General features: G+C 37.5%; 1 protein-coding gene across 1 annotated transcript in view; it reads left to right on the top strand.

The window, feature by feature from the left end:
• Positions 1 to 23,900, top strand: part of LOC136714098 (lysophosphatidylcholine acyltransferase 1) — a 63,258-nt gene that overhangs the window by 32,808 nt on the left and 6,550 nt on the right. Inside the window, exons 4-13 of the mRNA XM_066691409.1 lie at positions 5,468 to 5,580; positions 6,286 to 6,346; positions 13,562 to 13,620; positions 15,722 to 15,756; positions 16,616 to 16,670; positions 17,928 to 18,010; positions 19,364 to 19,489; positions 20,087 to 20,240; positions 21,933 to 22,031; positions 22,617 to 22,758. Coding sequence (XP_066547506.1) covers positions 5,468 to 5,580; positions 6,286 to 6,346; positions 13,562 to 13,620; positions 15,722 to 15,756; positions 16,616 to 16,670; positions 17,928 to 18,010; positions 19,364 to 19,489; positions 20,087 to 20,240; positions 21,933 to 22,031; positions 22,617 to 22,758 — 927 coding nt within the window. The remainder of the gene's footprint in view (positions 1 to 5,467; positions 5,581 to 6,285; positions 6,347 to 13,561; positions 13,621 to 15,721; positions 15,757 to 16,615; positions 16,671 to 17,927; positions 18,011 to 19,363; positions 19,490 to 20,086; positions 20,241 to 21,932; positions 22,032 to 22,616; positions 22,759 to 23,900) is intronic.

Raw genomic sequence — 23,900 nt, 5'->3', positions numbered from 1 at the left:
TGATCCCCTATCAATCAGCAAGATTTCTGGCTCCCAGGTGTCTTTTATACAGGTAACGAGCTGAGATTAGGAGCACTCTCTTAAAGGGAGTGCTCCTTATCTCAGCTCGTTACCTGTATAAAAGACACCTGTCCACAGAAGCAATCAATCAATCAGATTCCAAACTCTCCACCATGGCCAAGACCAAAGAGCTGTCCAAGGATGTCAGGGACAAGATTGTAGACCTACACAAGGCTGGAATGGGCTACAAGACCATCGCCAAGCAGCTTGGTGAGAAGGTGACAACAGTTGGTGTGATTATTCGCAAATGGAAGAAACACAAAATAACTGTCAGTCTCCCTCGGTCTGGGGCTCCATGCAAGATCTCACCTCGTGGAGTTTCAATGATCATGAGAACGGTGAGGAATCGGCCCAGAACTACACGGGAGGATCTTGTTAATGATCTCAAGGCAGCTGGGACCATAGTCACCAAGAAAACAATTGGTAACACACTACGCCGTGAAGGACTGAAATCCTGCAGCGCCCGCAAGGTCCCCCTGCTCAAGAAAGCACATGTACAGGCCCGTCTGAAGTTTGCCAATGAACATCTGAATGATTCAGAGGAGAACTGGGTGAAAGTGTTGTGGTCAAAATCGAGCTCTTTGGCATCAACACACCTCGCCGTGTTTGGAGGAGGAGGAATGACCCCAAGAACACCATCCCCACCGTCAAACATGGAGGTGGAAACATTATGCTTTGGGGGTGTTTTTCTGCTAAGGGGACAGGACAACTGCACCGCATCAAAGGGACGATGGACGGGGCCATGTACCGTCAAATCTTGGGTGAGAACCTCCTTCCCTCAGCCAGGGCATTGAAAATGGGTCGTAGATGGGTATTCCAGCATGACAATGACCCAAAACACACAGCCAAGGCAATAAAGGAGTGGCTCAAGAAGAAGCACATTAAGGTCCTGGAGTGGCCTAGCCAGTCTCCAGACCTTAATCCCATAGAAATCCGGTGGAGGGAGCTGAAGGTTCGAGTTGCCAAACATCAGCCTCGAAACCTTAATGATTTGGAGAGGATCTGCAAAGAGGAGTGGGACAAAATCCCTCCTGAGATGTGTGCAAACCTGGTGGCCAACTACAAGAAACGTCTGACCTCTGTGATTGCCAACGAGGGTTTTGCCACCAAGTACTAAGTCGAAGGGGTCAAATACTTATTTCCCTCATTAACATGCAAATCAATTTATAACTTTTTTGAAATGTGTTTTTCTGGATTTTTTTGTTGTTATTCTGTCTCTCACTGTTAAAATACAACTACCATTAAAATTATAGACTGATCATTTCTTTGTCAGTGGGCAAATGTACAAAATCAGCAGGGGATCAAATACTTTTTTCCCTCACTGTATATACAAATTCCAAATATTCATATGTTAAACTGCTTAAATCTGAATGTGTTTTGCTCCTGTGTGCTTAGAAAGACCCCAAATACCATCAAAATAAGACCACAGAGAGCGGTTAGGTGGTTTAAAATGACCAACAGACTTCTCATGCACTAAGTTATGATGAAATGCACTAAGTAGGGGCTCCCCAGGTAATCACACCAGTGCAGCTTCCTGCTGTTAATCTGTTGCATTGGAGTGCAGGAAATGCTTTTCCATCTCGCGCAAATGATCGATGTCCTGTTGGACTGCAGGGAAGCCAGCAGTGGTGCTTTTAATCATTAGCCAACTGCAGTATTGCTTTCACGTTGGGATAGGTGATGGATAGGCCTCCGGGGCCCAATAAGCCCATCACAGCCTCTCAGATATTTTCTAACCTTTCCAACAAGACGTCTTGCTGAGACGGTCTTCAACAGGAAGCCATTTTTGTGAAAAGCGTAGAAGCTCTCTAAGCCAAGTTGGAGGGGTGTAGGTTTCCTTTCAGAATTGGGGTGCGTGTGTCCCCTATGCCTATGTAGGCGGGCACACATTTTTAGGGAGCACAATTTAAAGTTCTCGCAACACCTGTGCCAGGTTGGTAGGTTTTGTCTTGTAGAACATATATTACAAAGTAGTCAAATGGTTGAATGAGGTTCTTTGGATGGCACTACCCCTGACTCTAGTTTTACACAGAGGCCAGTTTTGTTTTGTGGACAGTCGTCACCTACAGCTGTTTTTTATTTTGTTTTACACATTACAGCTTCCTCTTTTCTATTGCGTTGTTCAATAAACACACTTTAGGAACCAAGCTTCTTTTGGCCTTCTTGTTTGTCTAGTGAAGAGGTTTCCCTGCTGAGAATTCAGCACTGCAATAATATGTTTTTTTGCATCACAAACAACAGTTTCTGCCCTTTTGTTTCTGCAGAAAAATAAAATCAAATACAAAATGAAATTCAGTTTCAAAGAACAAAGTAAAATGATCCTCCTTTATATATACGGTGGATGCAAGGTTCTATTTTAACCTAATGTATTCTCCTAACTCCTTCTACTAAGGGAAAAGTTATTAGGAAAACAGTTACCTTTTTGTTCCTCCAATTTTTCACCCTTTGATGTTCCTTGGGTGAAAATAGAGGCGACGGTGTGGGTGGGAGATGGTTTGTAGGGTTAAAACTGTTGTAAGAAAACATTTGGACTCAGAATCTTTATATAAAAACATTTGATCACAAAAAAAAGAAAAACAATGATCTAAAAAAATGCTATGAAGTATGGTAGCAAAGAAAGTAATGTATGTATTTCAGATTACCAATAAATCACTTTTATAGAGATTTGTAGAACATATTTATCACACATTTTGTATCAGTGCCAGTATAATCGGCAGCATCTTTTCCCTAAAAATATAAATAAAGATCATTATACGACAGTGTTTTGGTTTTCAGCAGGAAGTGCGTGGGGAATTTTGCAAAGCTTTGCAGGAACCAATCAGATTCAAGGTGCACAGAATATCTTCTGGGAAAACACATAACTGTACTGTAATGTCATGGGTAGAGATAATGACGTCCAGCCAGTTTTAGTTAATGGAGGAGAAGAGGTGATTGACTGTCAATCTTTTACTAAATTGAAAGAGCGGAAAGGTTTTATGTATTTTTATTTTTTTAAGTAGGCTTCCAAGCACACAGTTATTTATTTTTCTCTTCCGCCAAAACGCCAAAGAAACTTCACAAATAAGTTCAAGTCCTTGCCTTGAACCTACAACAAGAAACTGAAGATGATGGTTCTGTTGTTTCTCTGTGTGAGCATGTTCAGTCTGCTGAAACTTTGACACTGGTAAAGCAATCTGTGATCTGTAAGAGGCGAGTGGCTACACACAAAAACATGGCAGACACACTGGAATGATATGTTAAACTCATGAAACTTCATTTATCAGCTCAAATTATTAGAAGTGCTAAAACCACTTTCATAGCATAGTTTGGTCACATGGTTGAGTGTCCAAACTTGTAAACACTCATAAGAAATCTTGCTGTATGAAAAATGATGCACATAGGTCACATGATATGGCAGCAGCCATATTGCATTGAAATTGCGTTTTGGAAAACGTACAAAATTCTTCTCCGAAACCACTTGTGCTACACGTATGCTCCACTATATTTAAATTAGTTCTAAGGAAGTGGGATGCTCACATGTTTTTGCCATCATGTTGTGTTACTCAATCTTCCATCAACGACTTCTTCAGAAACGAAGGGCCTAGTATGCTGAAACTTTGCACTAATATAGTACTCGATCAAGTCTGTAATGAAAAACATGGCTGCCTTGGGCCAATCACATTTTAACCTATTGTTACATACTTGCATTGCTCTCTATCTCAGTGGAGCGATATGTTATACCCATGAAATTTGATGTACTCCAGATAAGAGCCGAAACTAATTTTATAACTTTCACGGTTTGGTCACTTGGTTAGGTGGCCAAAGGGCATTTTCGAATACAAATTAAATTTTCAACAAAATCTCTTGTAGAAGCCATCTGAAATTGAGTGCATATTGTTGTCTCATGACCTTACTTCTGATTTTTTTAAAGATATTTTTTCACATGTCACATGTTTTGGCAGCCATGTTGCATTTTATGATGTATATCACCTAGCCTATTATGTATTTGTTGCTCTGACAATAGTTGTTGTCATTGTATCTCAGTTTTGCCTTCAACCACTAAAGCACAACCTTATAAATTAAATTGTGAATTCTTCAGCAGCTTGTGTGTGTGCATGCGTGTGTGCGTGTGTGTGTGTCTGTGTGTGTGTCCACGTGTAATGGGCTTACAATCTAGGTCAGTAGAATAGGTATGTGTATGGAAGTAATTTTCTTACTCATACAAAGAAATAATGTAGATAAATATGCTGCAGCTGTTTTAAAGTGCTTGTATAATTTTGGAAGCACTTTTCAAAGTTAGTAACCCACTTTAATAATAATAATCATGTATGTATCCCCTCTATTTTTCGGATAGGACAAAATATTTCCCATCCTATCTTCTGTAACAGATACTTTTCATTATCTTCCATATGATTCAGCCTCAGTTTATAGAAACTGGTTCAACACATTGTAAAACAGGAAAATCTGGAAGGACCTTAAGCTCCTTTAAAGGAACACAATTTTCTTTAATGCACATTCCTCAGCTCTTAGAGCATAGTGTTCCAGGTGACTGAGATCACTATAAAAATAAAGAAATCTAAATTAAAGATGCATTTTGTCCTCTTTTTATGTGCTATAAAATAATGCCCACATAGGTGCATTAATGCAATAATTAGATTTCCCTTTTGGAAGGAATGCCTGTGGGCAGTATTCTTTGTGGGAATTAAATCTATTGTTGTCCTTGGTTAGGAGTGTTTTGTGATTTACTGTTATAGTTCATTGCTATAGGCTGAATAAAATGATCATCGATTTTCCATTTAGTATTTCTTTGTTCCTTATTACATTTATTTTGTGTTATTAAATAGTTATGCTGAATGCAAGAGACCATCCATAAGTCATCTTCACACATACTCTCCTAACCCAGTAATCACTGTTATTTTCCCTGTATGAGTTATGCTGATTTGTTTGCCAACACTAACTATTAAATTATGTAGAATAGTGGTATATTTCATCTGCATTGTCTTTTAGTTAATTTGTGTCTAATTGCATACCATTTAAAATATGCTTGGTTTAATTCCCTGTTGTTATTACTGCTTGGATTATTTGTATTCCACCTAAAATAGCTTCCGTAAGGGCTTATGAAAGTTGAATAAGCAGGAATTATGCAAGTGTCACTGCTGCACCATAATGCATATGCATCAGAAAAGGCAGTGCGATCCGATTTTGTCTTTTCCCTGCAACCAAAGAGAAGAACAGAAAACCAGAGCATGCAAGAAATTAAATTAGCTACAGTAATCATTGTACTTCAGCTTTCAAGGTACACCATAGCCAGGCCCTTGCATTTGTCATGATTTCGCTTTTGAAACTGTAGTATTGCTCATAGACCAAAGGCAATCCAAATAGTCTTCTATGACTGTAATCTGAATGCATTGTTTTCTGTTGTTCACAGCCTTGATTAAGTACATCCGACCAGTGTTTGTGTCGCGGTCAGATCAGGACTCCCGAAGGAAAACGGTTGAAGAGATCAAACGAAGAGCTCACTCAGGGGGAGAGTGGCCTCAGGTACTGTATACACATAAAATATACAGCTGCACTGTAATGTTTGTGTGTGTGTGTGTGTGTAAATTAATTATGCCATTCATTTCTGGTTTTCATCTTTGCGGTTTCAAAGTTAATGGTAATTGCAAGCAAATATTAAAAAGGTTAATGATGATGATTAATATTAAGAATAGCTCAAATATTTCCTGGAAATATTATTTTATACCCGTGTTTGTTGCTCAAGGTCCTCTTGGCTTCTCTCCAAAGTATTTTATTATTATAAATACAGATGTTTTGGTCACCTGACTTTAATCAAGATTTCAATGTCTCTTTCTATATATTTTTTGTGGGAGTTGGTCCCCCAGCATCACAGACAATTTACAGAGTGTGTGGGGATCATTTTTGGTCTTAATATGGAAAATACCTTCATAAAAATATAATATGTTAGAGGTCTGTATACACAAACATTAGATCTGATTAATGGGAGCATGAATAACTTGATTAGTAACACTTTAATTATATTTCTGTAGGTATAAGGCTCTTGGACCAGAGAACTGCAGTATTCTGTGATGGTAAAACAAGAGAAACAATTTAGTGGAATCCATTAATTTATAAAAGAAAAACTCAATATATTTGGATCTGTTTTTATCCTTTGTTGTGATGTGCCCTGATATCCCAAACACCAGCTCCAATGCTCCTTAATATTGACATATTTTTTGTTTATTCCAGATAATGATATTCCCAGAGGGAACGTGCACCAACAGGTCCTGTCTGATCACATTTAAGCCTGGTATGTATGAAGTCGCTTTCTGCTGAAATAGCACATTCGCAAAAGCAACAGAGGGATGTTGGGTTGCTCATTGAGCTCAGACAGAAACGGTTCAGTGTGTTTTAGCTCGGCTACTGTATGAAGTTTTATCCGTGGGACGTCCTGGGCGAAAGAACTCAGTGAGCTCATGATTGGACCACAGTCAAAAAGTCACTCAAATGCCCCCTTGATTCTTTGAGGGGTTTTATACTGCTCATCTGTTTAATCCCTGCTTTGTTTGTTTCTCACTCGGTGCTTATTGTTCTTTTTGCCTTTTCACGCTGGTCCTGATAGAGCCCAGCTCGTAATTAGACGTGCAGAAAAATCCTCCCAGGACCGAATTGCAATGCATTGAGCTACTTGAAATGCTGAGGACGTGTCTGGCCCAGCTGTGCAACATTTTATGACCTATCCTTCATATTCAGGATTTTAGCGGTGAATTGGGTGTTGCTCTTTTGTCAGTCACCGTTTTGTGCATTTGCTGTAGCCCACCCCGTATGTGCTTCTGTAGGTCTCGTGAATTTCAAATGAGGCCAGAGTGCTGTGACACAACAATACACTACGTCATCAATGTCAATGTCATCTGAGGGGATTTTTTTTACTTTGCTATTAATCTTCATAAATGCCACTCATGTGTCTATAAAACTTGCTTTCTATAAAGGACTTGGGGCTTTCTCGTCTAACTAGTTCTGACCCTCAAGGAATTATACTGTATTTTTCATCCATCATGCCAAGGCCCCTGATGGGGCATTTGGATTCCAAGGACGTAGTAATATTATAGTAAATTCCCAGCAATGGCATTAAAGGGTCATTCACCCCCCCCAAGTGACTTGAGGAACAGACAGTTTATGTAATGACATTTTATATAATATCATTATTTTGTGCGCTATAAAGTTGCATTAAAACCAGGCTTGGGTGCAATATGTTCCTGTAACGTGTTCTTAAGAGTGTAATAGTTTAAACCGTAAATTATAAATGATAAATCCATTTCAATCTGGTATTTCTTTTTTAAATATAGTTACTGTAGCCTTCAGTAAAAAACATTTTTAAAGATGTGTATTTTTGTACTTCATAATATAACAATCTATAGCATGAAACAGTTAAACCGCAAGCATGTAGGCTAGTTCAACATAAGGGACTTGTGATCGGCTCTTTTAGTGACTGGTATCAAGTTGCACAATACTGGCAATTAAGAGTCTAAATTGGTGTTTTGAGGAGGTACTGGATGCTTGTAGTAAATAGTGCAATCATGAATTATAACAGTGCAGCAAAGTATAGAGACATTTTCACAAGGCATGAGAATTATAAGAGTGATGTAAGGTACAATATCAAATATCAAATATCAAAATGCTTTTGAGTTGAAGCATCTAAGAAAACATCCAGCTGGCACTGGGTACCAGTTTAGTTTTCTATTAGCTGGTGTTTTTGTTTTGTTTTTTGTATCAGGCCCATAGTGCTTTCGTCAGGAGTTGAGTATAGCTGGCAAGGACAGATGTTTTCAATTGTATTCAGTAATACAGTGAGGGAAAAAAAGTATTTGATCCCCTGCTGATTTTGTACGTTTGCCCACTGACTAAGAAATGATCAGTCTATAATTTTAATGGTAGGTGTATTTTAACAGTGAGAGACAGAATAAAAACAAAAAAATCCAGAAAAACGCAATTCAAAAAAGTTATAAATTGATTTGCATGTTAATGAGGGAAATAAGTATTTGATCCCCTATGAATCAGCAAGATTTCTGGCTCCCAGGTGTCTTTTATACAGGTAACGAGCTGAGATTAGGAGCACTCTCTTAAAGGGAGTGCTCCTAATCTCAGCTCGTTACCTGTATAAAAGACACCTGTCCACAGAAGCAATCAATCAATCAGATTCCAAACTCTCCACCATGGCCGAGACCAAAGAGCTGTCCAAGGATGTCAGGGACAAGATTGTAGACCTACACAAGGCTGGAATGGGCTACAAGACCATCGCCAAGCAGCTTGGTGAGAAGGTGACAACAGTTGGTGCGATTATTCGCAAATGGAAGAAACACAAAATAACTGTCAGTCTCCCTCGGTCTGGGGCTCCATGCAAGATCTCACCTCGTGGAGTTTCAATGATCATGAGAACGGTGAGGAATCTGCCCAGAACTACACGGGCAGCTGGGACCATAGTCACCAAGAAAACAATTGGTAACACACTACGCCATGAAGGACTGAAATCCTGCTGCCCCCGCAAGGTCCCCCTGCTCAAGAAAGCACATGTACAGGCCCGTCTGAAGTTTGCCAATGAACATCTGAATGATTCAGAGGAGAACTGGGTGAAAGTGTTGTGGTCAGATGAGACCAAAATCGAGCTCAACGCAACGCAACTCAACGCAACTCAACTCGCCGAGTTTGGAGGAATGACCCCAAGAACACCATCCCCACCGTCAAACATGGAGGTGGAAACATTATGCTTTGGGGGTGTTTTTCTGCTAAGGGGACAGGACAACTGCACCGCATCAAAGGGACGATGGACGGGGCCATGTACCATCAAATCTTGAGTGAGAACCTCCTTCCCTCAGCCAGGGCATTGAAAATGGGTCGTGGATGGGTATTCCAGCATGACAATGACCCAAAACAGCCAAGGCAACAAAGGAGTGGCTCAAGAAGAAGCACATTAAGGTCCTGGAGTGGCCTAGCCAGTCTCCAGACCTTAATCCCATAGAAAATCTGTGGAGGGAGCTGAAGGTTCGAGTTGCCAAACGTCAGCCTCGAAACCTTAATGACTTGGAGAGGATCTGCAAAGAGGAGTGGGACAAAATCCCTCCTGAGATGTGTGCAAACCTGGTGGCCAACTACAAGAAACGTCTGACCTCTGTGATTGCCAACGAGGGTCTTTGTCAGTGGGCAAACGTACAAAATCAGCAGGGGATCAAATACTTTTTTTCCCTCACTGTAATAATAATAATCACAATCATCATTATCATCAATGTTATAATAATGTAATGTACATTATATATTTATGAACTTTGTGGTGATTCCGTATATGTGTGCACGTTACCTTTGCTCATACATGCTCCATATATACAGCTCTGGAAACAATTAAGAGACCACTCCAAGTTCAGAAATCAATGTTAAGTGGTCTCTTAATTTTTTTCCCCAGAGTTGTTTATTGTCCTGTAAGTGTCTGCTGGCCTGTACATATCCCACTACCTAAAACCCTTATATGTGCTATCCTTATTTGCACACAAACTGTGACCATGCAACATCCTGCCTCTGTGCTCTTAGGCAAGATTGAGTTTGAATATGCAAATGTCATTTGCTCACAAGGTCCCCATTCTGATCTGCACATCGTGAATATATACGGATACGTTCAGCGCAACACCCCAGTGACACTGCGAAAACATGCCATCATGAGAAATGCATATCTTTGTTTGGTTTACAAACAGAGCCATGGAGGCTGAGACGTTATTGCTTTACTCAATTATCCTATTCCAGATGGAAGCATACAGAGCAGGGCACGTAGTAATACAGCGTGCCAGAGCTGGAGGGGAAAGAAAAACGGAAAGTATAACAGATCCTATTGTGCTGGTCATGGTACTTTGCACAAAAACAAACCTCCACATACCACATGGCCTGTGGTACAATCTATTACTTGGGAAGGCACGCTTGTCACTTTACTTTTGATAATGTATTTGTATGTATAATGTCCAAATCTCTTGTGAAAAGTCTTTTCGTGTGGCTGCTAGAATGAACTGTGGACATTTCTAGAAGAAATTTGCTGAGGGGATATTTTATATTAGGGACTGTTTTGTGTGGTATGTTTCCATCGCCAAAGGATTTTATTTTCAAACTATAATTCAAAGAAATTTGATAAAAATAAATGCTTTGGCTTCCCACTTGTGGGAGGAGTAAGGACCATTAACCCTTATACATGCTGTTCAGAGTAAAACCTGAGAAGTGAAATATAACTTAGTTGTACTACTAGATTTGATAAAAACTAGCAAACTAGCTCTTAACATCCAGTTAGTCACCAAATGTCATTGCACGCCATAATAAAATGTTGAAGAAAGCATAGGATTCAGCCAAAAAACACTGAAATGGTGTAACCTCTACTGTACTAATTTATAAGTTATGCACATTTGGGGCATCATAAATCTGTTTAATTTATTTATTTCTATTCAGGAAAGTCCTCTACCATTTCATGTCTTTAAAAAGATAACACATTCCTTTAATAAGTAATAAGAGACCTCTCTTTTATCAGGTCTCAGAAAAAGCAAGATTGCAACATTCTACCAAATTATTTTCTTTTCTAAAATATAAAAGAAATACCCTGTTTCTGATAAACATTCTTCCCTTGTATGTTTTTTTTCTCTCTCTTTTTCTTTGGGTAGAAAGTCTTACTGACAATTTGAGGAGGTGGATAAGAACCTTTCCTCCCACTACGCTAAGCATCTCTGGTTCTCTGAAGTGTGAAGTTGAATTTATGAACACATCACAGATATTCTTTGCTTAATATTTGAGGATTAAAGATATTAAGCCTACTTCCAAAAATGCCCTTACATCTCTTCAAAGAATGACATTCATCCATGACTTGCTTCAGCTTCCTCCACACTTGTATAATTTCAGAAGTAATAATAAAGCATCCCTGCCCCCTGTTGCTGAAATATGGTATGATTTATGTCTGTTTTTAATGAGACATTTGACATTATTATTTATCATTTTGCTTAGTATGACAGTCACCCATCTACTCCTAAGGATTAAAACACCACAGCTGACATGTTGTAGTCCTTGTACAGTATTGTTGTGTTGTTTTTTGTCAATGTTTTCTTTCCAAAAGAGTTCCTTTACAAAACCTTTTTAATAGTTTTTCTGTTTGCCTCAACCCTCAGAGTAATATTATCCCGGCTAACGCACTACATGTCAGGACTACAGCTGTCCCACACATGACAGTGCTTTGATATTGCCAATCACAAAATTTCACATGCAAAAATATAAAGATCATAATAAACCTATATATCACAGGCAACATAAGACATTTCAAGTTTTACGTTCTTTGTATTAGTAATATATTTTGGGAATGAATATAGACTTGTGTCATACAGATGGCATTTTTATCCTCAGAACATGTTATTTTCAAAATCAGCCATCCACATGAACACTTAAAAATCCTACACACGAATCCCCAGCGTGTTAATTCTTTTTATTAAAGTTTTTAAAGTGTTATTAAAGGTTTTATCTGCCTCAGAAGCCATAAAACCACCTCGTCAGACTCGCTTAAAAACACACCCTTTAAAACTACTGCCTACAGGAACAAGTACACAAGTCACAAGACAATTAGCATGACCATTCATACAATACATACAATATTATGTGTCTGTCATTCTGTACTGCAGTTGTCATTATTTGATGGAACGCAAGACTTTTCCTATGAATTTGATTAGCATCATTACAGTATGGGCTAATTGTACGACCAGAACAATAATTAATTAATATGATATTTACATTTCCACTCCTCCAGGAATGCATAGCCTCCAATACAGTTGTACCACTGTTACCTCAGTCACTGTTCAGTAACAACACAATACTGTACATAAGGTCACATAAGATAGTTTTTTCAAAACACTGCCGTCACTGCCAGTTTTTATTATTAACACATACATTATATAAAGCCAAATTATCTTTTAGAGATGTATTTTATTCATTTAAAGATATCTGAAAATATTTCAAGATACCTCTAAATCATTTAAAAATATCTTCAGATCATTGAGATATCTTTAAAAAGCACCTTTATTAAATATCTGTAAATGGTTTAAAGATATCTGACACTGTAGTAGTCACTCAAAACTACATAAATCTATGGTACATGCGATGTGGATGGGGGATTAATGACAGCTGAACTAAAGGCTTGGGCAATTCAAATGAGCGAGCATTATTTTGTATAATGTTTTAAATATTTGTTTAAATGTTTAAACGTATGTTTGGCATTGCCATATATATACGTATATATTTATGCAATGTTACACAGTTGATGGGTCTAGTTAATGAGTGTTTGTATTAGGGTGTGTGTGTATTTTGTGTGTATGATGCATTGTTGTTGTTCCACCACTGCAGCTATACATTATATTACTTTAAAGCAAGTTTCAATATTGTATCACAGGTTTCTATGCAAGTATTTGTCTTTATTGCTACCAATCTATAGGAGATATGGGTGTTTTAATAAATATAGGTGGAATGCACATAAAGTGACAAATGCAAAAGTATTTGGTGTCTCTCTCTCGCGCTCTCTCTCTCTCTCTTTCACCTTCCCACACCTAACTGCGCTGGAAAGATTTTGAAAGTTTTGTTTTGGTAGCCCCAATTGGAAGTTGCAAATTAGGAACATGTGATAAATGTCCTGCTTGTTCTGAGCGATTTAATTTGTTTTCACTTGGTCTATCCCTTAATTTTCAATCAAAATCACCCTACCTTCCTGTGTTAATTCTCCCTGTGGGAAATGTACTATGACAATTTATACTTAGAGACGGTAGAGTGAGCCTGGTTAGTCACCTATCTGTCAGTACAGCCTGACCACATTCAAGACTGTAGCTCTTGAGTGAAAAGGCACGTGAATTAATGTCAGTTGGGTTAACATTAGAAAAGACAGGATATTAAACAGGAACATGCATTAAATCCCTTAAGCTTTTTAAATCTATTCACCAGCTTTGTTGCATCGTGCAAAGATGCAAGAACAAAACAAAAAAAAGATCCTAAGAAAAATAAACCACAGAGGAAAACTTAGCTGCACTTAGCTGATTTTCTTAGGCAATTTTAAACATGCATCATGTCTAATCCTGAACTTCAGTACATTTATGTAATTCTGTACATATTTCAGATGTCTTTAGAGGCATGAATCAGTCGAAGCTCAACAGACGCTGAAGAATTGATACATAATGTAAATTAATTTAATGTAGTCTGTGATTTTTGCAGTAGAGCATAAACCAGGAAGATATTTGCTTCTTAACTTCAAAGGAAGCTTATCCTTTTTATTTTATTTTGTATTTATTATAGAGCTTCAGGTGAGGAAGATATGTCATTTGTTTCCAACTTTGAACTACTTCTGGGCCTTGTTTAACAGTGCCTTTGCAGCCTGAACATCCTTTTCCTTAGCAAACATTGTATGAGGGAATACCCAATTGGTGGTGGTGATGATGATGAAGATAATGTGTTTGTGTCTTTTCTTTCTCGTCTTCAGGAGCTTTCATTCCTGCAGTGCCTGTGCAGCCAGTTGTGCTTCGTTACCCCAACAGAATGGTAAGGTCTATCCCCTTATTGTGTCACTGCAGGTTCGAGTGCCCACATGGTTTTCTTAATTACATAACACCTAGTGACCGAGTTTGCTTGAGCTTGTTTCTTTGGGTCAGAAGGGCACATGTCACGAGGAAATATAGAAGAATATATTTTCCAGATTGAAATATATGTAGTTTTAAAGTGACGTATTTGCTCTGGTTATCATTTTGTTTCTTTCCAAAATAGTGATAATGCATTGTCTTCTGTTGTCGCCAACTGGCTTTAACTGTATTTTCCTTGCTGCCAGATGAATAATTAATGCCCAGACTATTGTGTTTCCTTTCCACTTCCTAGAAACCCTCGTATGAATGTGACAACCTTTCAGTTTTCAAATGTTTGTCCTCAGGAAGTGTTTGTCCTGTTTCTGCCAGTAGAAATGTCTGACATTATGGGCTAGCAGGGGCTAGCCAGAGTTAAAATGTGATATTCTACATTGCAGTCTGAAGTGTGTGTCCTGGCTGAACCGTGTATGAACAAAATACTTAATTTATAACATTTTCTCTGCAATTACTACAAAGGTTATACGCTTGCTCAGATATGCGTCATTTTTTGGACTGAAGAAAGCCATTAATGCTCTGTAATTCAAGGAAAATTGACTATGAAGGTAGAAGAGTGGGTAAATCTACACCAGAGCAAATGTTCTCTATTTGTATTATTCACCTGTGCGTCTTGAATCCTAATTCGTTCGACTTTCATATCAAGCAGGTGCTCCCAGAAGCAAACAGAGCTCATTTGAATTGCGATCCCAGTGGATTAAAAAGCAATCAAAGCCAAAATGGTGGTTGTTTTTTTGATTGCGAGCATTCTTTTGATTTGCACTGCAACATGTATATTACTGAATGAACTGCACTATACATTTGATATATATAATATGTTTGTGTGTGTATCATTTAGAAGTAAACAAATATTTTTCCATTAATGTTTTGTTTAAGGGTGCCTTGGGATTGTATATTTTCAAGGTCATCTTTAGTATTTGTATAACCGGTGTTAATAGTTAATGTTCTTACTTCTAAGGGTAAGAACAGCAGGCAAAGCGTTTCTACATAAAGGTTAATTTGTCCTTTTTGGAAACCAACTTTTGCACCCAGTTGACATTTTAAAACTTGGTTCTCTGCCATACTTTTAAAATACTATCATATCCATCTTCCAGACAGTCCCAATTACCAGGTGTCCCACATATATATAGTGCCAGACCATTTGTGGGTCAATCAATAATTAAAGTAACAGTATATCCTATGGAGCTAGAAGCATGACTGCAAAATATTGTAAGGATGTGTCAGTTTAGCAAGTAAATGTCTACTTATAAGATAGGAACCAGGCAAGAACAATAGCTTGAAATCACCAACAGTACATCAATAGCTTACAAATTAATGCACAGACTAAAGGCCTGTAAAAAGTACTGTTTACTGTTCCACACTCATATGGAGTCTGGTTGTTCTAAATGGGTCATCAAGATATCTGAAATGACGTGGAGTTCAAATCATTCTTTGTAGATCCAGGAGATTTTCAACATCTTAACGGATGTGGAAAAGTCAAAAAACGGCATTGTTTATCTTTGCGCGGCAGATGCTTTGCTATGCAGACCAAAACATGTCATTCCCAGGAGCTTTTTGCACTCGGTGGTAGAAGTAGTTCAGAAGAGAGAGAGGGGAGAAAAAAAAAAACCTACAGCTGCAGACCCCTTCCCATGTCATCCTCTTTCTCCACAACCTCAACATAATGCACAGGTGTTCACGGTTTTATAGCATTCTGCACAAATGAAATAGAAAGAGGTTACCAGCAAAGAAAAGAGAATACCTTGGCATGAATTTAGCTTTCCATATAGCCTGCACATGAGACTCCATTGATACAATAGTTAAGTGAACAGTGTAGCAATTAGTACAGGGTAGTTTTCATAAGGAAAGAGTTAATTTACTGAATTAGCATCTAACAATAATAATATATACATGTTTATAATGGTGCTACTTAGACATGACCAAACTCTATTGCTTATATATCTGTATTTAAATAATCAGTGCCTTGAGTCCATAAGCTGTAGTTGAAACCAGTTTTCTCTCTCTCTCAGGATACAATCACATGGACGTGGCAAGGCCCTGGAGCGTAAGCATCTGTTTTTCTTTTCTGCTTTCTTTTACAATAAACTGAACTTCTGGGTTTTTTCGATACAGTTATCAAACAGTTAAATCTGTAGGTCTGAGTTTGTAGTTTCGTGAGATGGGTGTTACCCACACTCAGGATGCTATTATTGTAACGATTGCAGTTTAAACATGCTCTTACTTTGTGAATGGAAAGAACAACAGCTTTGTGGTGTCGCACTGACCTTTTTCGATGTAGGCTACAGTCTGTTGAGAAATGTTTTTCTTTCACTATAATGGCTGGCAGATCATAATTCTGGCCTCGTTCCCAGTATTGTCAGCAAGTAAAATGTAGACAAAAAGGTCAGAGCCTAACATTTAACGGGAAAAATCATAATAAAATAAGGAAAATATATATGTTCAAAATGATGACAACTCATGCCTGCATTTGTAACCTCTCATTATAGAAAAACACAATGATTTCCAAGTATTAGAATTGCAAAAGTTAAACCGTATAATTCCACGAGAGGAAGTGGAGGGGGAAGAGACGTTGATTGCATAAATAGGATTCGTCTCTTGTCATGTTATCGGGGTAATGATTTCTCAGAGGAAGGGAACAGAGACGCATTGTCTACATTTTACCTACTCTCACGTAATTTAATAAAACTCATGACAGATATGCATTCGATGAAGTATAATAACCATATTTGTTTATGATTTTAATTACTGCACATAAATATTACGGAAATGTGTGTGGTTCTTGTAGTTAAAGTCAAATGTAATATCCCCACCTGAAAAAGTTTTTTTTTTTTTTTTTCATGTCTAGTTTTTCTGTGACTATTAAATGGATGCATTTTTTTAATAATTATTATTACTTTTTTTAGGTTTAAGATCCTGTGGCTCACTCTGTGCCAGTTACACAATGTTGTGGAGATTGAGGTAAGTCCTAAACGAATAACTGCCTTCATGCCTTTGGAAATATTTTCATGATGTTTGTATGATTGATTATGATATATAATCCAAAATAACACGCATTGTTCAAGTCTTACACACTTTATTGCGAGGAATTAAATACAAAGACATCCTTGACAGAAAAAAAATTTGTTTAGAACAGATTAATCCAACTCAGCTCATTAACTAATGATTAGTTTAATCAGTGTCTTCACTGTTAATTGAATGTAACAGAAACAAATGATGCTGTTATTACAGAAGCTATCGAACAAATATCTGCTTGTAGCCGTTTTAAATAACACCCAAAGATTAATCAGATTTATTGTAGCTGGGTTATTGAATCTGTCGTGTCATTCTCGTTTGTAGATTTATATTGTGTCTTTAATCGGTCAGTTGTTTGTTTTTTCAAGGATCTGCAAAGTTTGTCTCCATTTTTTATTTGCAACTTGTACTGCAAGTCACATGCACTCCATGTCGTTGGCCATCGCTCCTCAGTAATGTCAAGCTGTTAAACCCTGAATGAGTGACAATAATTTGCACACGGCTTGTTGGAGCACCTACTTAGAAGACATTAATATGAATCTGCCCCAGATGATTTTGACTCTCAGTGCTCAGTGCTAGCCAAAACTGGCACCTTAGCATAAACTTGCAAAACTCACAGAGTATCATATAATTATAGTAAGAATCCCACAAATTCATATACATATATATATATACATATATACATAATAAATATACATATATACATAATAAATATATATATATATATATATATATATATATATATATATATATATATATATAATGTATGTTTCTGTGAGAGTTGTCTAACTACAAATCACTGTTTTGAGATTGCTTCTTACAATAGTTTCCGCAATGTAATTTTGAAAATGTACCACTTAATGGGATCTGAATTGGTGATGAACAATTACTGGTGGTGGTTGCTTCTTGAGTTGTGCATTTAGTTCTCTAAACGTTTATCAGTTGAGCAACCACATATGCTGTAATGTAAACTGCACTTAAGGCACCCTTAAATGTTTAATTTTAGGGTTGATGTTTTGTCTAATGCGTGCTGTGCTCAGCAGTTCCCACAATGCACAAGTCAGAGTTTCAAATGGAAGAGTAGATGGAAACTTTTAAAGCTCACAATTGCCAGTTTTTCCTGGTGCTGTTCCAAAGATTACACACGCACACAGTAGGCAATAATCATATTTTATAATATATATTTTTCCCCCCCCCATTTAGTACCTACCAATCTATACTCCATCTGAAGAGGAGAAGGAGAATCCTGCTTTATTTGCAAACAATGTGAGGAGTGTGATGGCAAAGTAAGTCGTATGTAGAATTGGTATTTATATTTCTGTTAATACAGCAAAAATACATTAATCAGGATTTCCAGCTGTCCTAGGATGGCCTAAAATAAACACAGATTACCAAGGGACTTGAACGCATACTTCCAGTTTTACTGTTAAGTGTATAGCTGCACCTTTGAAACTATTATGCTGACATTTGACATTTTCCGAGAGTGCTGGTTTATCCACACAGCGATTGGGAACTTTTACAAAGACGATGCAAATCCATATATTACTGAAAAACATGATGACCACATGGTATTTATGGTTATTTAGGGTTATCTTGTTTTATTGATTTAAATGATTTCTGATCGTATGAACACATTACTTGTCAAATTAGATGAATACAAAGATAATATATATACTTTTGTTTTTTGGGCTCTTGTAAATATGTTTCTTAATTATTATTTTCCTCTTTGTCTCTGTGAATAATATAGTTGAACACCCACCAGTCACTAATATAATCATCAATTGAATCATTTGAGAGTATTACAGGTTTGAGAATGTATACAGCAAAGTTGACATTGCCACTTAAAAGCCATTTTTGCTTTTTGGGTGATATGTTTTAATTTGCACTGTGCACATCTATCTTTCAGTTTTGAATTTAAATGTATACTTCTACAGCTGACCTTCCTTTAAGTGTTGACCTGTTGTCATCTTTAAAATTATATTCCTCATTACCACAGATAATTGCATGGTTCAGCCTAGCTTTTGTTTGGTTTTTGTTTTCCCCAAATGTATTTCCTTAAAGTTTATATTATCTGTGGCTGTGAAGGACTCAACCTTGCAGTTTATGTTGATACCTGTAATTAACCTTGACCTCCAACTGTACTCCCATAATATTTGTTACAGTAGTGGTAGACATTAATCATTAGTCTGGTACGACTGGAATGTTATCTATGAAAGTAAAACTCATGTGAGTTATGGTTTATGTTCATTAAAATACCCAGTTCACAATAGTAAATGGTTTGAAAGAAGTAAAAGTTTATGACCGACAATAGTACGGCTTTTTTTGCTTTATTTTTACTGTATTGTTTACCCTACAGCAGTAGACGATAGAAGCAGAGGTTTACAATCCACCGTTAAATGGAAGCCTTGCACCTGGATCTCACTGGAATGGTCATGTGACCAGTGTGACTGTTTTTCACATGGCATAGCATGTTCATGTGTGGGAAAAGAGATCTCTTTTTTGTTTAGTATCAAAATAAACATTAAAATAAAATTGAAATGTATGTTGCTTGGTTTATTTTAATTGTGGCTCATATTTTACAAAATTGCAGGGTTTCCCAGTGGGAAATGTTGTCATTTTGCTGATGTGTTTTGATTCAGGGCTTTGGAGGTTCCTGTGACGGATTACTCATTTGAGGATTGCCAGTTAGCCATGGCTGAAGGCCAGCTCAGGCTTCCTGTGGACACGTGCCTCTTAGATTTCGCCAAGCTTGTTCGAAGATTGGGGTGAGTATGGCGTTTCAGCAGGGCTTTTGTTGGCGCTTATGTCACAGAACTGTGCCATGTGAGTATACAGCACAGATGTGCATCTGCTTCTGTGTTGATCATGAAATACTTTTATTGAAAATTATTAAAAATACAACTTGTTTATTTAATGTACATGTACTTAATAGAAACCCTATTGTTGATTTGAAACATTTAATTTATCCTCTTTGTTTGGCATTACATTTACTATTGGAGTGTTTAGTTTCTCACCATATTTATTTTTTGCATAAATATAACGCAACTTGTGTATAATATTTTAAACAGGCAGTGAACAGAGAGCTAGATGCATATGTTGGACATTGATATTATAAACAGCACGATCATTTCTTGACCCATACTTTTAAGTATGTTCATTTGTGGGGGCAATCAAATGTAAAGCTCAGTTGAGTCTGACAACTTACACAAATTTGCTCTCATCATTAAATATTTATCTTTTATATTTATATTTATATTTATATTTTCCCAGCTCACCGAAAACAGTAGGTGGGGCAGTAGAAGCTACTTCCAGATGCTCAATATGCATGGTACTTTATTTATTTATGTATTTATTTACTTTAGATTGAAACCTGAGAAGACTGGTAAGGCCCTTGAGGAATATGCCAGCGCAGCACGGAAGTTCAAAGGGGAAAAGTTGAACTTGGAGGACTTTGCGAGATTTCTAAACCTCTCGGTCTCAGATACACTAAGAGAGATGTTTGCACTTTTTGATGAGGTGGGTCTTCAACTGAAAATCTTCTTCCCTCCATGTCTTCTATTTACTACTGCTGGTTTTATAGTATAGTGTTATAAGTACGCATTTTTGTGCAATTGCATGAAACCATTCTTCTGAAAACACTTCTCAAGCTGCGAAGTCATTGGGATGGAAAAGCCTGTGGTGGCGGCAGTGTTGATTTAATGTTTTTTTTTTTGCAAATAAACAGCACAACAGTTTATTTAGTTAAATGCTGAAGACATTTCCAGAAAGCATAGTGCAGTTCTAGTAATTCCACAAATATTATGTAACAACCAGTTGTAAATGTATGACGTGCCTAACTTTTCTTTGCAGGTGGTGCCTTTCCTAACAGTTGTCAGTTAAAGTGACATGTAAAATGTATTTTAATGGAACAGAAATTGCAAGAATGTAGGGTTCTTCTTAGGGGGTTTGACCTATTCCCAGCTGTAAATGGAATTGTTGTTTTCCATGCAGATGTTTCACGTCTTGTGTCTTGTGCAAGAGTCAAATCTCTTTCAATTGAATTATAGAAATCTCTAATCCATAAGAGACATAGATAGTCACCTGACTTGTTGGTGCAGTGTCAGTGGCCATTTTTAATGAATTAGGGTATGAAGAAAAACCCTCTTCTTTATTTTGTAGCCCCTCTCATTGCATGCCTGATGGGTAACATTTTCCCAGCTGGCACTTACAGTGAAAGCATAATAAGGATAAAAATGTTTTGTTTTGTTTGCCTTTTGTTTTATTTATCCAAAGAAGGCTGCCAAGAATTTAAAACATAACTCTTACTTGAATATAAATAGCTGATATTGCTGTTATGAAATATATGCTCAAATGTTAGTCTGTTTTTGCTTAGCTCTTTAATCTCTGAGTGCAAAGCCTCATTTATCAACACGTATATATCCTGTGGAAATTCAACAATTTACAAATATTATAATGAAAGAAGTAATGATGTACTGAAGAATCCAGCGGGGGCTCAGCTCCTCCGGTAGCCACGTCTCATCTGATGACAATATTCACTGTCAGAATCTTGAAATAACATCTCTTCTACTCGTTTAACTGAAAATGTTGTTAATGGAGCTGCTCCAGGCTTCTCTTGTCTTTTTATGAGATGTTATCTTCCCAGAACAATCCCACTTTCTCTCTTTCGCTCTGCATTCCCTGATGTTTACAAGGTTATAGCTTCCACCTTTGAAGTGCTACTGCAACACGGCCAAGCTCAATAAATTGTGCAAAGCCTCATCGATCAGACAGGACAAATCGTCGATTTACAATGTCCCTACACCACAATATTCAAACTTTCGTGCATAGATGCTAGCATCTAAAGAATTATGTAGTTATGGGAGTTGGAGTTCTCTTATCAATGTTTTCAGCTAAATGTTTTATTTGTATCTTTATTAAAAGATTTATCCTGTAAACTTTTGACACTTTTTTATAAATCCTGTCTGAATCCTGTCCTTTTCACATTTTGTGATATAAATTATTAAAATAATGGCTACAGAATGCACCATTTTAACATGTATTTACAGTTTATTTTACATGATTTATGTTCTCCAATTAATGCAGTCATCCATAATAGCTTCAAACACATTGATATTTTAGGATCTGAGTGTCATAGAGGTTAAACACGCGAACAGACTTCACAGATGCGTGTCTTTCTTGAATGCTTTTCTTTCTCTCCTGTTCTTTAAGAATGAGGATGGGAAAATGGACATCCGAGAGTATGTGATTGCCTTATCAGTAGTGTGCAGACCGTCTAAAACTCTGGAAACAATAAAGCTTGCCTTTAAGGTAGGTGCATTTACATTAAACTGCCAATAAATTACCTTTGATTTAGATGCACAGGTGTATGTAAAGATGATACCACTGAATCGGTTTCCATTTTAAACATTGAATAAAGTGCCTTCATTAGTTTAATATGTATTATTTGAAACCTCTAACAGATTTACATTTTCTAAATGGTTGGTATAATAGCTGTGTGTGGTTGTCTGTAAATCAATAAAAATAAAATAAACGGACAAATTAGAGTTCCTCATTTGTTGTGAAATGTGGCCGTAACTTGTTTTCTAAGATGTTGCAAGCTAGTATCTGCTCTCAAACCTCTATCGTATCTGGCCAAAACTATTACTGTTTTTCCATGGTTTGATTTTACAACCCCATTAAGCTGGACAATTTAGTGGGGCCAGATTTTAACAAGTTAACGGCTAGCTATTTATCTCAAAGCTTGGTAATTAAAATTAAATTTGCTGAAACCTTAATAGGTAGCTTAAATCTCTCCAGCAATTGCAATTATGCTTTTAATCCCTTTTTTATACATCTTTGCCAGGTCCCTAGAAGCATATAGAGTACATTGACTTAATGTTCTTTTCTCACTAGCTGTTTGTGGCCGAGGAAGATCGGGCAATTTCAGAAGAGGATTTAGCCTGCATTTTAAAGACAGCCCTGGGAGTGTCAGAGCTGAATGTAGCAGATCTCTTTAGTGCTATAGATGTGGAAGACCAGGGAAAAATCTGCTTTGGTAAGAACTATAAACGTGCAGTTCAGTTGTGTTGAAATTGATCTCTTCAAGGGGCTTATATAGATTTGAATTGGATTCCCAAATCAATATATCCTGTTTTTTTACATTAAAGATACTGATGTTACTTACTTATGTTACTTATATACACTCACCTAAAGGATTATTAGGAACACCTGTTCAATTTCTCATTAATGCAATTTTCTAATCAACCAATCACATGGCAGTTGCTTCAATGCATTTAGGGGTGTGGTCCTGGTCAAGACAATCTCCTGAACTCCAAACTGAATGTCTGAATGGGAAAGAAAGGTGATTTAAGCAATTTTGAGCGTGGCATGGTTGTTGGTGCCAGACGGGCCGGTCTGAGTATTTCACAATCTGCTCAGTTACTGGGATTTTCACGCACAACCATTTCTAGGGTTTACAAAGAATGGTGTGAAAAGGGAAAAACATCCAGAATGCGGCAGTCCTGTGGGCGAAAATGCCTTGTTGATGCTAGAGGTCAGAGGAGAATGGGCCGACTGATTCAAGCTGATAGAAGAGCAACTTTGACTGAAATAAGCACTCGTTACAACCGAGGTATGCAGCAAAGCATTTGTGAAGCCACAACACGTACAACCTTGAGGCAGATGGGCAGGAGACCCCACCGGGTACCACTCATCTCCACTACAAATAGGAAAAAGAGGCTACAATTTGCACAAGCTCACCAAAATTGGACAGTTGAAGACTGGAAAAATGTTGCCTGGTCTGATGAGTCTCGATTTCTGTTGAGACATTCAGATGGTAGAGTCAGAATTTGGCGTAAACAGAATGAGAACATGGATCCATCATGCCTTGTTACCACTGTGCAGGCTGGTAGTGGTGGTGTAATGGTGTGGGGGATGTTTTCTTGGCACACTTTAGGCCCCTTAGTGCCAATTGGGCATCGTTTAAATGCCACGGCCTACCTGAGCATTGTTTCTGACCATGTCCATCCCTTTATGACCACCATGTACCCATCCTCTGATGGCTACTTCCAGCAGGATAATGCACCATGTCACAAAGGTCGAATCATTTCAAATTGGTTTCTAGAACATGACAATGAGTTCACTGTACTAAACTGGCCCCCACAGTCACCAGATCTCAACCCAATAGAGCATCTTTGG

Source organism: Amia ocellicauda, chromosome 18 (assembly GCF_036373705.1).
Source record: "Amia ocellicauda isolate fAmiCal2 chromosome 18, fAmiCal2.hap1, whole genome shotgun sequence".
Lineage (NCBI taxonomy): Eukaryota > Metazoa > Chordata > Actinopteri > Amiiformes > Amiidae > Amia > Amia ocellicauda.
This window is presented reverse-complemented; position numbering and strand designations above follow the sequence as displayed.